The sequence below is a fragment of the Gobio gobio genome (assembly GCF_949357685.1).
Source record: "Gobio gobio genome assembly, chromosome: 6".
In the NCBI taxonomy this organism is placed as follows: domain Eukaryota; kingdom Metazoa; phylum Chordata; class Actinopteri; order Cypriniformes; family Gobionidae; genus Gobio; species Gobio gobio.
In genome coordinates this window covers 58,733,717-58,747,582 of record NC_137102.1, presented here as the reverse complement: position 1 = coordinate 58,747,582, position 13,866 = coordinate 58,733,717, and the positions used below count along the sequence as shown (strand labels likewise).

The 13,866-nt window shown below is 40.3% G+C and overlaps 1 protein-coding gene across 1 annotated transcript in view; it reads left to right on the top strand.

The window, feature by feature from the left end:
* The first annotated feature begins 788 nt into the window (after positions 1 to 788).
* rx2 (retinal homeobox gene 2) overlaps positions 789 to 13,866 on the top strand; it is a 13,378-nt gene continuing 300 nt past the window's right edge. The window contains exons 1-4 of the mRNA XM_079819435.1: positions 789 to 1,023; positions 3,235 to 3,610; positions 10,171 to 10,424; positions 12,662 to 13,866. The exon at positions 12,662 to 13,866 is cut by the window's right edge and continues 300 nt beyond it. Of these exons, the coding sequence (XP_079675561.1) occupies positions 3,319 to 3,610; positions 10,171 to 10,424; positions 12,662 to 13,105 (990 nt within the window). The 5' untranslated portion in view covers positions 789 to 1,023; positions 3,235 to 3,318 and the 3' untranslated portion in view covers positions 13,106 to 13,866. The remainder of the gene's footprint in view (positions 1,024 to 3,234; positions 3,611 to 10,170; positions 10,425 to 12,661) is intronic.

Here is a 13,866-nt window from a genome sequence, read left to right as displayed (position 1 = left end):
ATTATATAAATAAAAATAGCAACAGTTATTTATTTATATAAATAAAATTATGTGTGTATAAATATGCATTCACACACATTTTATATATAAAAATAACTGTATTGCTATCTTTGTTGATATATATATATATATATATATATATATATATATATATATATATATATATATATATATATATATATATAATTTTTTTGTCACATTTAGATGATAAAAGAACAAAAATATGCATATATACTGTATATTATAAATCAACAAAAATAGCAATACAAATATGTATATATACATACACATTTTATGGCAAGAAAGACACTTGTTTGAATGCCACATGGAATTGGATTATGTTTGCTGAGATATATATGTATGTCATTAAGTTATGCACATAGCAAACAAAATAGCAATAATAAAACTACAACGACCTGTTTGTGCTGTCAGCAATAACACTGTGTCTCCATGTACGCCTGTTTATGTTGATCGTTTTTGTGCAGCACTGAAGGCATTTGGCTGCAGAAAAAACACATCTTAATACATGGTGTGTTGTCTTTGTTAAGTTGGGGATTAAAGGACACTTTCAGTAGGTCGCCATTATCATTTAGACAAAAGAGTGTTGAAAGGACATTCTGTCGGTGGTTCATTAGCGCAGGCCTCCCTCTGTGGCCAAACCCCAGCCAGCGTTTAGTGCAATTACCCCAGCAGAGAACAACTGTCAATCATCCTTAAAGGGGAAGGATTCCAATTATTAAACCTCTTAAGTCTTTTCCTCTTGCCACCGGCTCTCTGCACGTCAGGCCAGTTTTCATGGCTTCATCCTAAAGATCAAGACCTCCATATGCTCTGGGAATGGGATATATCTGAGTGCTTGGGAATTTTGGCTCACTTTCGGGACTTTTCGGAGTTATTTTACGTTTCACGGCACCATCCTAACAAGGTGCACTGTGGGTAAAAAGCTGTGGTCTATCATTTGCGGGTATGCTTGGAAGCAACAAGCTTGCGTGACTCTGATGAGCCGTAAAGTTGAAGAAAAAGGTGCGTTTTTCCATTTACCTTTAAAATGTATCATTATTAGGTGACAATAAGACTTAATTACTGTGTATATTTAAAGTATATACATGTTAACATGCTCCATACAGTACTTTGGGTTGATTGAACTGATTTATCTGAGTTGGAAGTCTTTATGCATATACAATAGAAACTGAGTAGAATAAAATATTGCATATTAAATAGCACTCCTGCCCACAAACTCAAAAATTCTACAAAATATCTAAAACTTTAATAAGGTGTCAACCAGGCCGATATGATTCTGATTAAGCAAGATATTAATGGAAAAAAGTGTGAAGTTTAGTCTTCTACTTGAAACTACTTTTATTTTGTAAACTCAAAATATTTATAAGACAAAAAAAGTAACATCACTACATCACAGAAACTAAACAAATATGACTGATTTTATACATAAATATTATACACTACCAGTCAAAAGTTTGAAAGAAGTCTCTTCTGCTCACCAAGGCTGCATTTATGTTATTAAAAATACATAAAAAGCTGTAATATTGTGAAATATTATTAAAATGTACAATAACTGTTTTCTAAATTCTATATTTTAAAATGCAATTTATTTCTGTGATTTAAAGCTGAATTTATCATCATTATTCCAGTCTTCAGTGTCACATGACCCTTTAGAAATCATTCTGATATGATGATTTTTGAAAAGAAAAGAAACATTTATGATTATTATCAATGTTGAATTGTTATTGGGGGGATTCTTTGATGAATAGATATTTGAAAAGAACAGCATTTATAAAAGAAAGTTTTTGTTACAATTTACTACCGTTCAAAAGTTTTGGGTCGTAAGAATAAAAAAAAAACATTTTTTTTTGGGGAAATAACTTAAAGAAATTAATACATTTATTCAGCAAGGATGCATTAAATTGATCAAGTGACAGTATAGACATTTATAATGTTGCAAAAGCTTTATATTTCAGATAAATGAACTTTCTATTCATTCAATAATCCTGAAAAGAACTGTTTTCAACACTGATAATAATCATAAATGTTTCTTGAGCAGTAAATCATCATATCAGAATGATTTCTGAAGGGTCATGTGACACTGAAGACTAGAGTAATGATGATAAATTCAGCATTTGATTACATTTTAAAAGATATTCAAATAGAAAAAAAGTTATTTTAAATTGTAAAAATATTTCACAATATTACTATTTTTGCTGTATTTTAGATCAAATCAAAGAGACTTCTTTCAAAAACAATAAAAATAGTACAGTTTCCAAACTTTTGACTGGTACTGTACATATATATACATACATATATATATATATGCTTTTGATTGATGGCAAAGACTTTAATAACTCTTTTAACTACTGACCGAACATTTAAATTGCATAGGTTGAAACATAAGTAGTAAATTTCCCTGTGGGTTGAAACTATTTTTAATAGAAATTCAATTTGTAAAACTCTGTGCCAGATGAATGTGCCGACACAGGCCTGAAATAAGGATTCCCTGTCAGTAAAGTTGGGATAGATCCGGAACAAAGGGTCACAACAAAGACAACTGACCTCATGCATGATGTGTTTTTGTCATATTCTATGCGTCTATAATTCAGTAACATTCAATGCATCTGCAATCTGTCATTTAATCGAAACTTATGAAGCATGCAAACCATAAATGGTCAAAGCCGGAGATTTATCAAATGTAACATTTAATTTAATTTAATCATCATGCAAAAGATACAGGAATATAAATGGGTCTGTGCAGAATATGAATACTTTGATAACTTTTCGGCATTATTTTTATAATTTATATAACAACGAACAAGATATGTAATCCAACATTATTTTCAAAGATTATTAAAGATTATACCTCAAATTCTCCTTTCATTTGGATGCAAATGAGCATTAGTTAGTCATTATGTATGAGCATGAATAAAATGAACATGCTCAGATAATAAGACAATAAATGTTTCTTATTCAGATCTCTGACTTTTGACGGCAGATTTGGCTGTTTTGGTGAACAGTATGAGACCTGTTTGAAAGTTTCAGAAACTTTAGATTACTGTAGATGTAGCATGTATTACCATGTGTTACCATTTTTAAATAAGATACAGAATCTACCTTTTTTAACGATGGTTTAACACCTGATTTTGTTGAGTGATGCACTAAAAGTTCAAAAGGTTAACCGATTTTGTCATCTTTCATTACTTATTAACCCTTGTTGTTCTTGAACAGGAAGAGAATCTCTACCGCAAATTGGCACCTGATCGTCTTTTGGACGTCATTTCCCCGCGGAGACTTACTGTGAGGGCCGATTGGATGCATTTGTCACTGGATACGATGAACATGGTGGACGATGGCTGCCTCTCGACGGACAACTATCACGACCTGGGTAAAGGTGGCGCCTCGGGCATGGGTGGCCGCGTTCACAGCATCGATGTGATTCTGGGCTTCAGTAAGGACCAGGATCCCCTGCTCAACCCGATCGGGCCTGTTGACGCACACAAAGTGGACGGAGTGGACCTGGGAGAACAGGAGAAACACGTGACCTCTGACCCCTACAGTCACCTGCAGAGTCTCCCGGACAGCTCACAGCAGTCGGCGTATCACGGTGAGCATCTATTGGTTTGCTAAATGACAGAATGACAGAATCAAGAGCGAAGTAAATATCACACTCTTAGAAGAAAATTTCTATAAAGGTGCAGTGTGTAAGTTTTAACGGCATCTAGTGTTGAGGTTGCAAATTGCAACCCCTCCCCTTTGGAAGTACATAGAGAAGCTACGGTGGCCGACACAGGACAAAAATGTCATCGTCTGAGACTGTAAAAACAAAATCCCCGTAAAATTTACGGTAAAAAAAAAATGGCAGCTGTGGTTTAACCGTAAAAATACGGTAGCAACATTTTAGGTTTTACAGAGTTAAGTCAAATTTAAAGTAAATAATGTTAAATGACCAACCTATTGGAATACTAATATCTGTTATGTACCTTTGATATAAACTGACAACCACCAATCACAGTGCAGATGAGAGTCACATGATGAAAGCTGCTTTGAAACAATCTACATTGTTAAAAGCGCTAAATAAATAAAGTTGACTTGACTTGAATCAAAGTTTTTCGGAGGACAATACTAATATATAGAAGGTGCAGAGTCTCATTCACACAAACGCTAAACACCATCATGGTGACAGCAATAAAGCAATAAACATTCATTTAACAACATGAAATGTAACATAAAACCCTAAAGTACATAACTGATCAGCAAAAAAGTAAGAAAAAATAAGAAGAAAGTGTTTTTTCAACGAAAATACATCAAATGAAAGTGTCATGGAGGGAATGTCAATTTACGTTTTTTCACTGTATATTACACAACGACTTTTACGAATTTAACAGTATTTTACTGTACATGTAATGTTAAATGTAAGGTTCGATCTATACAGTTATTCACCGTACATAGGAAACTTTCTGTTAACCAGTTAACCGTAGCATTTTTACAGTCTTTTACCGCTAAAATCATAGCGCTCTGTAGGACAGTTTGTCCTTTAGGGCAGGGGTGTCAAACCATAGACTGTAAAAAAAATATGTATGTGTCCGTGACGTCACCCATAGGGATATGAAGCCATCTTGGCAGCGCGTCACTAACAGACAGCAGACAAACGGCAATCCACCTGTCACTCAAAGTGGCCACGCCCTTAATTATGCAGAACTTTAAAGATTTATATAATGTAAACGAATGAGTTATAAATAAATTCACCCCCCCTTACAGTCGTCATGAAGGGCAAAATTAGCCGAATAGACCAAAAGCACAGTTTGTCCCAGACTATAAACATGTGTTCTTCTGCTGTAAAGTTGGGCATTTTAACATGAGCTCAGTGAGATTCTGCTCCTTCTGGAGTCTGTCTCTAGTGGCCAGTCCATGAACTGCAGATTAAGTCACTTCCAAATTGGCTTCAAGAGAAACTGGGGGAGGTTTCCGCTTGTGTCAAACATTCGGCCCGCGGGCTGAATACGGCCCAATAAGGTGTCCAATCCGGCCCGGGGTATGATTTGAACAATAATATAAATAGAGACGCACTGACTAGTCCACAGGCACCGGCCATTCAAACGGGTTTTAGTTTTATTTTGGCCGATTTCTATTCCAGACTTGCAAACAAACTGCTTTGCAATCATTTGTGTGGAAATATTATGAAGTCTGTAAACAGGACATTGACACAGGCACGCGCTGAATACAGACGCAAAAATGAAAACACAGATGCGCCAGCAGAGAAACTGTAGCCTACCAGGAACAAGCTCACTGTTCACGGAAGAAAAATATTAATATTGAATTGGGGTTTATATGAATGTATCTCTGAAGGGAACTGACTGTAGTAAGAAAAGTTTTGATGATCTTTTCCTCTTATCTCCGTATAAAGCAGTAGCCTGTTAATAAGCGCAGCGCTGCTTTGTGTACAGTGGTAACCAATCACGGCTCTTTCATAAACGCCACCTACTGGCAGAGAGTGAATTCGCATTTTCATTAAATCTGTCTGCTATTTTAGTTTTGTGCAGGACAGGCGTGTCTTATGAAGCATAATTTCACAAAGCCAAAGTCAAACCACACTGTTTTTGCCTTAAATCTTGAAATTATACAATCTAATTTAAATAAAAAACAACTGCTCATGCTCATGTGTGTAGCATCTTTGTTCGGATTGTAATGGCTACACATATTTTTTGTTTAAAGGGTTATTTCACCCAAAAATGTAAGTTACCCCATGATTTACTCACCCACAACTCATCTTAGATGCCTAAAAATGTCTCTTCCAAGCTTTATAATGGCAGTGAATTGAGTTTCGTGTTTGAAGTCTATAGAAGTGCATCTATCCATCATATAACTGCTCCACACGGCTGGGGGGGGGGGGGGGGGGTGTTATGACGTTACTCTGTGTGTTCTCTCTGCGGCTGCTATGACACTTGTTCACACTACAGTGAGAGTAAAGCGTTTCTGCAGAATAAAACCGCAAACCGAGGGGAACGCAGATATGATGTCATCGACAGGCCACGCCCCTCACACTTCCCGGTTCCTCGTTTAAAATAGCAATTTCTCACGATTTACAAATAGTTGAAAACATTTGGGATATTGTAAGTACTCAACTGAACAAAATATATAACACTGGCCTAGTGGCTTTTGGATATTTTACTGCAAAAATGTTACATAGTGCACTTTTAATTATGTCTAGTGGCATTTTGTGAAACATTTAAACCTTGTGCACCCATGGCTGGTTCAATTCCTCACCAAGACGATAGATGCACACTATCTTCCAATCTCTATTGTGCTTAAATTTCACAGGCTTAAAGCTACACTATGTAACTTTTCCGTCCACTAGAGGTCGCCTGTTCAAAACAAAGGCGTAGTTTGATGACGCCACGTTTGAGCGCAGAATCTCGGGACATGTGATCTTCTCCTCACAGCCGGCTGAAAACAGTCAGGATAGGACTCGGGCAGAAATCATGTTGATGGATGCGATTATTAACGTTACTGTAGTGAAGCAGAGCAGGGCCGAGTGTTGTGGAGCTGAGCAAGGCCGCAGGAGCGATTGAAGAGCGGGACTGTTATTATGGCATAGTCGCCGGCGGGACTTTTATTATGACACGGTTGCCGGCGCCACTTCCTCTTTTCCAGTCATGAGTATGATGTAACGCAACTCTGTTTATCGTATTAGATATATCTGAGTGTGTTGAGAATGAAGTTATGACGTTCGCTCGGCGGCTGCTATGACACTTGTTCACACTGCAGTGAGAGTAAAGTGTTTCACTGAATAAAACCGGAAACCGAGGGTGACGCAGATATGACGCAATCGACAGGCGACTCTCTCACATGCATAGCTCACACGTCCCGGTTCCTTGGTTAAAATAGCAATTTCTCACGATTTACAAATAGTTGGAAACATTTGGGATATTCTAAGTACTCAACTGAACAAAATATATAACACTGGCCTAGTGGTTTCTGGATATTTTACTGCAAAAATCCTACATAGTTCACCTTTAATAAACAAGGTTACAAAACGACTCTAATTAACCCTAGTGCCACTGAAATTGGTGTATGTTTGTGCATGAAAGAACGTTTAACACTTGTGCTGCCGCAGGCGAACATTGAACTAATGATCTGATTCTAATCCTGCCGAACTTAATTAGATTCAACCTGGATCTGCCCCACCTCAACATGTGGCTCGGTTTGCTCTTAGCCGTTTCTGCGAAATGAAAATCTCTGCTGTTGTCAGGCCGGTTGGCCCTTCTCTGTCAAAACGCTGCGGTATTGAGTGAACCTCTTAACGGTTGGATTAGCAGTCTTGGCCACATGAGGTCTACAGGTTTAACCGGTGACATCTGCGGGCTTGGATTACTGGGGAGACTTACTTACCATGACAGTGATGGAACGCCCAAATCTGTTATTTTCTAGGTATTCATAAAATCGAAAGGTTAGCATCTGACTCAATCGCTGTACCATTTTATAAGAACATAAAAGTGCCTTTGTTCTTGCATTATAAATGGTACTTGTTAATGCACCGCATGTTCCTCATGCGTACCGTTTGTGCTACAGACATGAATGATTCCTTATGTTGAGGAGAGATGTGCTGTTACTTAATAAGAGATCAGACACATCATTTTCACCTGTTGGATGATAAAACATTTGAAAAATATCCCACAGACTTACACTGAAGGAGGGACCTGAGCCATATCAGAGACAAGAATAGTCTAGCAACTTTTTAGCAACACCCTAGCAACCACCCAGCACAGTCTATCAACTTCTTAGCAACCACCTAGAACACTCTAGCAACTTCTTAGAAACACCATAGAAACCACCTAGAACACTCTCGAAATGTCTTAGCAACACCCTAGAAACCACCTAGAACACTCTAGAAATGTCTTAGCAACACCCTAGAAACCACCTACAACACTCTAGAAATGTCTTAGCAACACCCTAGAAACCACCTAGAACACTCTAGAAATGTCTTAGCAACACCCTAGAAACCACCTACAACACTCTAGAAATGTCTTAGCAACACCCTAGAAACGACCTACAACACTCTAGAAATGTCTTAGCAACACCCTAGAAACCACCTAGAACACTCTAGAAATGTCTTAGCAACACCCTAGAAACCACCTAGAACACTCTAGAAATGTCTTAGCAACACCATAGAAACCACCTAGAACACTCTAGAAATGTCTTAGCAACACCCTAGAAACGACCTACAACACTCTAGAAATGTCTTAGCAACACCCTAGAAACCACCTAGAACACTCTAGAAATGTCTTAGCAACACCCTAGAAACCACCTACAACACTCTAGAAATGTCTTAGCAACACCCTAGAAACCACCTAGAACACTCTAGCAACTTCTTAGCAACGCCCTAGAAACCACCTAGAACACTCTAGCAACACCATTGCAACCACCTAGAACACTCTAGAAATGTCTGAGCAACACCCTAGAAACCAACTAGAACACTCTAGCAACACCATTGCAAGCACCTAGAACACTCTAGAAATGTCTTAGCAACACCCTAGAAACGACCTACAACACTCTAGAAATGTCTTAGCAACACCCTAGAAACCACCTAGAACACTCTAGAAATGTCTTAGCAACACCCTAGAAACCACCTACAACACTCTAGAAATGTCTTAGCAACACCCTAGAAACCACCTAGAACACTCTAGCAACTTCTTAGCAACGCCCTAGAAACCACCTAGAACACTCTAGCAACACCATTGCAACCACCTAGAACACTCTAGAAATGTCTGAGCAACACCCTAGAAACCAACTAGAACACTCTAGCAACACCATTGCAAGCACCTAGAACACTCTAGAAATGTCTTAGCAACACCCCAGAAACCACGTAGAACACTCTAGAAATGTCTTAGCAACACCCCAGAAACCACCTAGAACACTCTAGAAATGTTTTAGCAACACCCCAGAAACCACCTAGAACACTCTAGCAACTTCTTAGCAACACCCTAGAAACCACCTAGAACACTCTAAAAATGTCTTAGCAACACCCTAGCCACCACCTAGAACACTCTAGCAACACCATAGCAACCACCTAGAACACTCTAGCAACACCATAGCAACACTCTAGCAACCACTTAGAACACCTTAGCGGCCACTAAGCAACACCGTAGAAACCACCCAAAACATCCTAGCAAATTTTTATCAATGCCCTAGCAACCACCTTAAACACCCATGCAATTACCAAGCAGCATCTTAGCAGCCACCAAGAACACCATAGCAACACCATAGCCACCATCTAGAACACTCAAGCAACTTCTAAGCAACACCCTAGCAACCAACTAGAAGACTCTAGCAATGTCTTAGCAACCACACAAAACACCCTAGCAACCACATATCAATGCTGTAATAACCACCCACAAAACCGTAGCAACTTCTTAGCAACACCCTAGCAACCACCCAAAACACCTTAGCAGCGTCCTAGAAATTCCATACCAACTACCCAGAAAACTCTAGCAATTTCTTTGTAACTACACTAGCAATGCCATAGTAATCACCCAGAAAAACCTATCAACTTCTTAGCAACACCCTAGCAACCACCCAAAACACCTTAGCAGCGTCCTAGAAATTCCATACCAACTACCCAGAAAACTCTAGCAATTTCTTTGTAACTACACTAGCAATGCCATAGTAATCACCCAGAAAAACCTATCAACTTCTTAGCAACACCCTAGCAACCACCCAGAACACCTTAGCAATGTCCTAGAAATTCCATACCAACTACCCAGAAAACTCTAGCAATTTCTTTGTAACCACCCTAGCAATGCTGTATTAACCACCCAGAAAAACCTAGCAACTTCTTAGCAACGCCCTAGCAACCATTCAGAACACCCCAGCAACGTACTAGAAATTCCATACCAACTAACTAGAAAACTCTAGTTAGTTGGGCATTGATTTCTTAACAACCACTTAGAAATGCTGAAGTAATCACCCAGAAAACCCTAGCAACTTCTTAGCAACGCCCTAGCAACCATACAGAACACCCTAGCAAGGCCTTAGCAACCACTCAGAATAACCTAGCAGCAACTACATTAAAACCCATTAGCAAAAGATAACATTAATTCTTTAATGGACATTTCAAGAGTACCTGACAAATAAAGAGCCGTCCGTTTATCTGTTCCTGTGCTGCAGATACTGGGCTTTTCTCCACGGATAAGTGTGATGCAGATTTGGGAGATCCACGGAGCAATGTGGAGAGTGACAGCCGTTCCCCGGATGCTCCCGATGAGGATCAACCTAAAAAGAAACACAGACGCAACAGAACCACCTTCACCACCTATCAGCTGCACGAGCTGGAGCGCGCCTTTGAGAAGTCCCACTACCCGGATGTGTACAGTCGGGAAGAGCTGGCTATGAAAGTCAACCTCCCCGAGGTTCGAGTTCAGGTAAGCTCTGGACAATACAAGCTGGGACACTTAATGGTATTAGATAGACTGTTGAGGCGCAGTGATCAATGTAATTGTAATTTCATTACAACCTTGACATTGGGGTTATATGTAATGGACTTATTTATAATGATAGGGCATTACATGGTAGAGCTGCACGATTCTGGATAAACCGAGAATTTTCCCACGATTCTGAATAGATAACTCAATACAATAACATGTAATTTACTCACTAATCGCAGCAGTCTATTTAAAAGTGTTTTATTAATTTGAGTTAATTATTTAAAAATGAAATCTGGTGAATGATTCAATGATGATTCAATGACTCATAAACAGTATTGAAGGGAACGCATTACAAGTAACGAGTAAAGTAACACATTACTTTTAAATTTACAAAAAAATATCGGAGCTACTTTTTCAAACAAGTAATGCAAGTTACTTTGCTCTCCCATATATTGACTGACAGCTCTCTGAGAGAAATCGGGAGTAAGTGTAGAGGCGTTGTGTGAACATGATGAGTATATCAGGTATAATATAAACTTTCACTTCATAAACTTTCACCTCAGTGTAAACGCCCACTGCTGTGATTGGCTGCTGTGAGACTTCAGTGTAAACGCCCACTGCTGTGATTGGCTGCTGTGAGACTTCAGTGTAAACGCCCATTGCTGTGATTGGCTGCTGTGAGACTTCAGTGTAAACGCCCATTGCTGTGATTGGCTGCTGTGAGACTCCAGTGTAAATGCCCACTGCTGTGATTGGCTGCTGTAAGACTTTAGTGTAAATGTAAACGCCCACTGCTGTGATTGGCTGCTGTGAGACTTCAGTGTAAACGCCCACTGCTGTGATTGGCTGCTGTGAGACTTCAGTGTAAACGCCCACTGCTGTGATTGGCTGCTGTGAGACTCCAGTGTAAATGCCCACTGCTGTGATTGGCTGCTGTAAGACTTTAGTGTAAATGTAAACGCCCACTGCTGTGATTGGCTGCTGTGAGACTTCAGTGTAAACGCCCATTGCTGTGATTGGCTGCTGTGAGACTCCAGTGTAAATGCCCACTGCTGTGATTGGCTGCTGTAAGACTTTAGTGTAAATGTAAACGCCCACTGCTGTGATTGGCTGCTGTGAGACTTCAGTGTAAACGCCCACTGCTGTGATTGGCTGCTGTGAGACTTCAGTGTAAACGCCCACTGCTGTGATTGGCTGCTGTGATGCTCCAGTGTAAACGCCCACTGCTGTGACTGGCTGCTGTGAGACTTTAGTGTAAATGTAAACGCCCACTGCTGTGATTGACAGTTGTGAGACTTCAGTGTAAACGCCCACTGCTGTGATTGGCTGCTGTGAGACTTCTGTGTAAACGCCCACTGCTGTGATTGGCTGCTGTGAGACTACAGTGTAAACGCCCACTGCTGTGATTGGCTGCTGTGAGACTAGTGTAAACGCCCACTGCTGTGATTGGCTGCTGTGAGACTACAGTGTAAACGCCAACTGCTGTGATTGGCTGCTGTGAGACTACAGTGTAAACTCCCACTGCTGTGATTGGCTGCTGTGAGACTAGTGTAAACGCCCACTGCTGTGATTGGCTGCTGTGAGACTCCAGTGTAAACGCCCACTGCTGTGATTGGCTGCTGTGAGACTTCAGTCTAAACGCCCACTGCTGTGATTGGCTGCTGTGAGACTTCAGTCTAAACGCCCACTGCTGTGATTGGCTGACATCTTTGCATATGAAATAGCTAGTATCACATGTGAAAATGTCTCAAAAACATTTAGATATTTACATATCAGAAACCACTGGCCTCAGATCAGGCATGAGAATGAACACGGTTACTCACATGTTGTGGCATTACTGTCGAGTCCATATCGTAAAAGTCTCTTTGCAAAGCCTGAAATTGCGACTGATTTACCAAAGAATCCACAGTGAAATGCTCCGAACACAAATAAATAATGCTCAACTGAGACATTCACATTGTTGAGAATAAATGAGCACATTCCTAGCATTAGGATCCTTTGGAAGGGAATGTTATTTTTAGTCCGTTTGTCTCTCCTCGTCATCTCACTAACACTCCAGTGGGCGGGGCCAATGATGAAGTAGGCGTTAATCTTCTTCTGCAGAGGCGGTCTTTCACCAATGAGTCGTTCTCTGGGATTGGTTACAATAAAAGCTGATTTTGGACTAACAAAGTTAATTTCCCCAGAGTTTGATGCTCAAGTCTAAATATTTCTCTCTTTGTCCCGTCGTATAGGTGTGGTTCCAGAACCGGCGTGCAAAATGGCGGCGACAAGAAAAAATGGACACGGGCAGCATGAAGCTCCACGACTCTCCCATGCTGTCCTTCAACCGACCGACTATGGCGCCCAACATGGGGCCCATGACTAACTCTCTACCCCTGGACCCTTGGTTGTCCTCCCCGCTCTCCAGTGCCACTCCTATGCACAGCATCCCGGGCTTCATGGGACCAAGCCAAAGCCTCCAGCCCGCCTATACAGGTCACCCTGGCTTTCTGAACTCTTCTCCCGGCATGGTACAGGGAATGCAACCAATGCCACCTCCTCCTTACCAGTGTTCCCCGGCATTTAATGATAAATACCCGTTGGAGGACGTAGACCGCAGCTCTAGCATCGCAGCTTTGAGGATGAAGGCCAAGGAGCACATTCAGTCCATGGACAAAACCTGGCAACCCATGTAATGGTGGACGCTACAATATTTCATTGGGATCTCATTGGATTTTTAGAAATGACCAGCACCAGATCAGTAGGATTAGGGTTCACCCAAATGCCATTGAAGCGACCTGGAAACATGAAGATAAGCTTGTACTCATTGCATATCGTCTCTGAATTGTCTGGAAAATAAAACGAAACGTGATTTTAAGGACCTCAGCGTTTGAGGATACCTTCATAACATACCTGGAGTTACACCGATGGTCAAACCTGCTTGGATTTGAAATAATTTTGGCAACGGACAGGATTGTAGACTCTACAGTAAGACTTACTTCTCACCAGCAGATGTCGAGCTCCTTAGGATTTGGGGTTTCAGTCGGTGCCAAGCTTCTCTGCTCATCGTCGGGCCAGGTTGAGGACTCGCAAGTTTGGCACATCGGCTAATTCAACAGGACAGCGCAGCTCAGGACAACTGATACCTCAATGCCTGTTCAGAGGTTCTAGACATGGGGATCCATTAGAAGAAATCACTTGACTTGGATTTAAAAAGAGTGACTCTTAATTATTTTGGTCAAATAAACTGAAACCTAGGAACAGAATGTCTTAAATTGAATTGTATAACTTTACATGAGTAGTTGCATTATCAAGCCATGGTGTGACGACCATTTCTAAATCATCAGCATATCGTTCACCAGTGCCAAAATCCTCTTTGCCACGCGACGTGATCATACAATCATATAAAAGAGTCTGAGGTTTAATGCTTCAGTATCTGTGTGGTCAAGCAATGGAT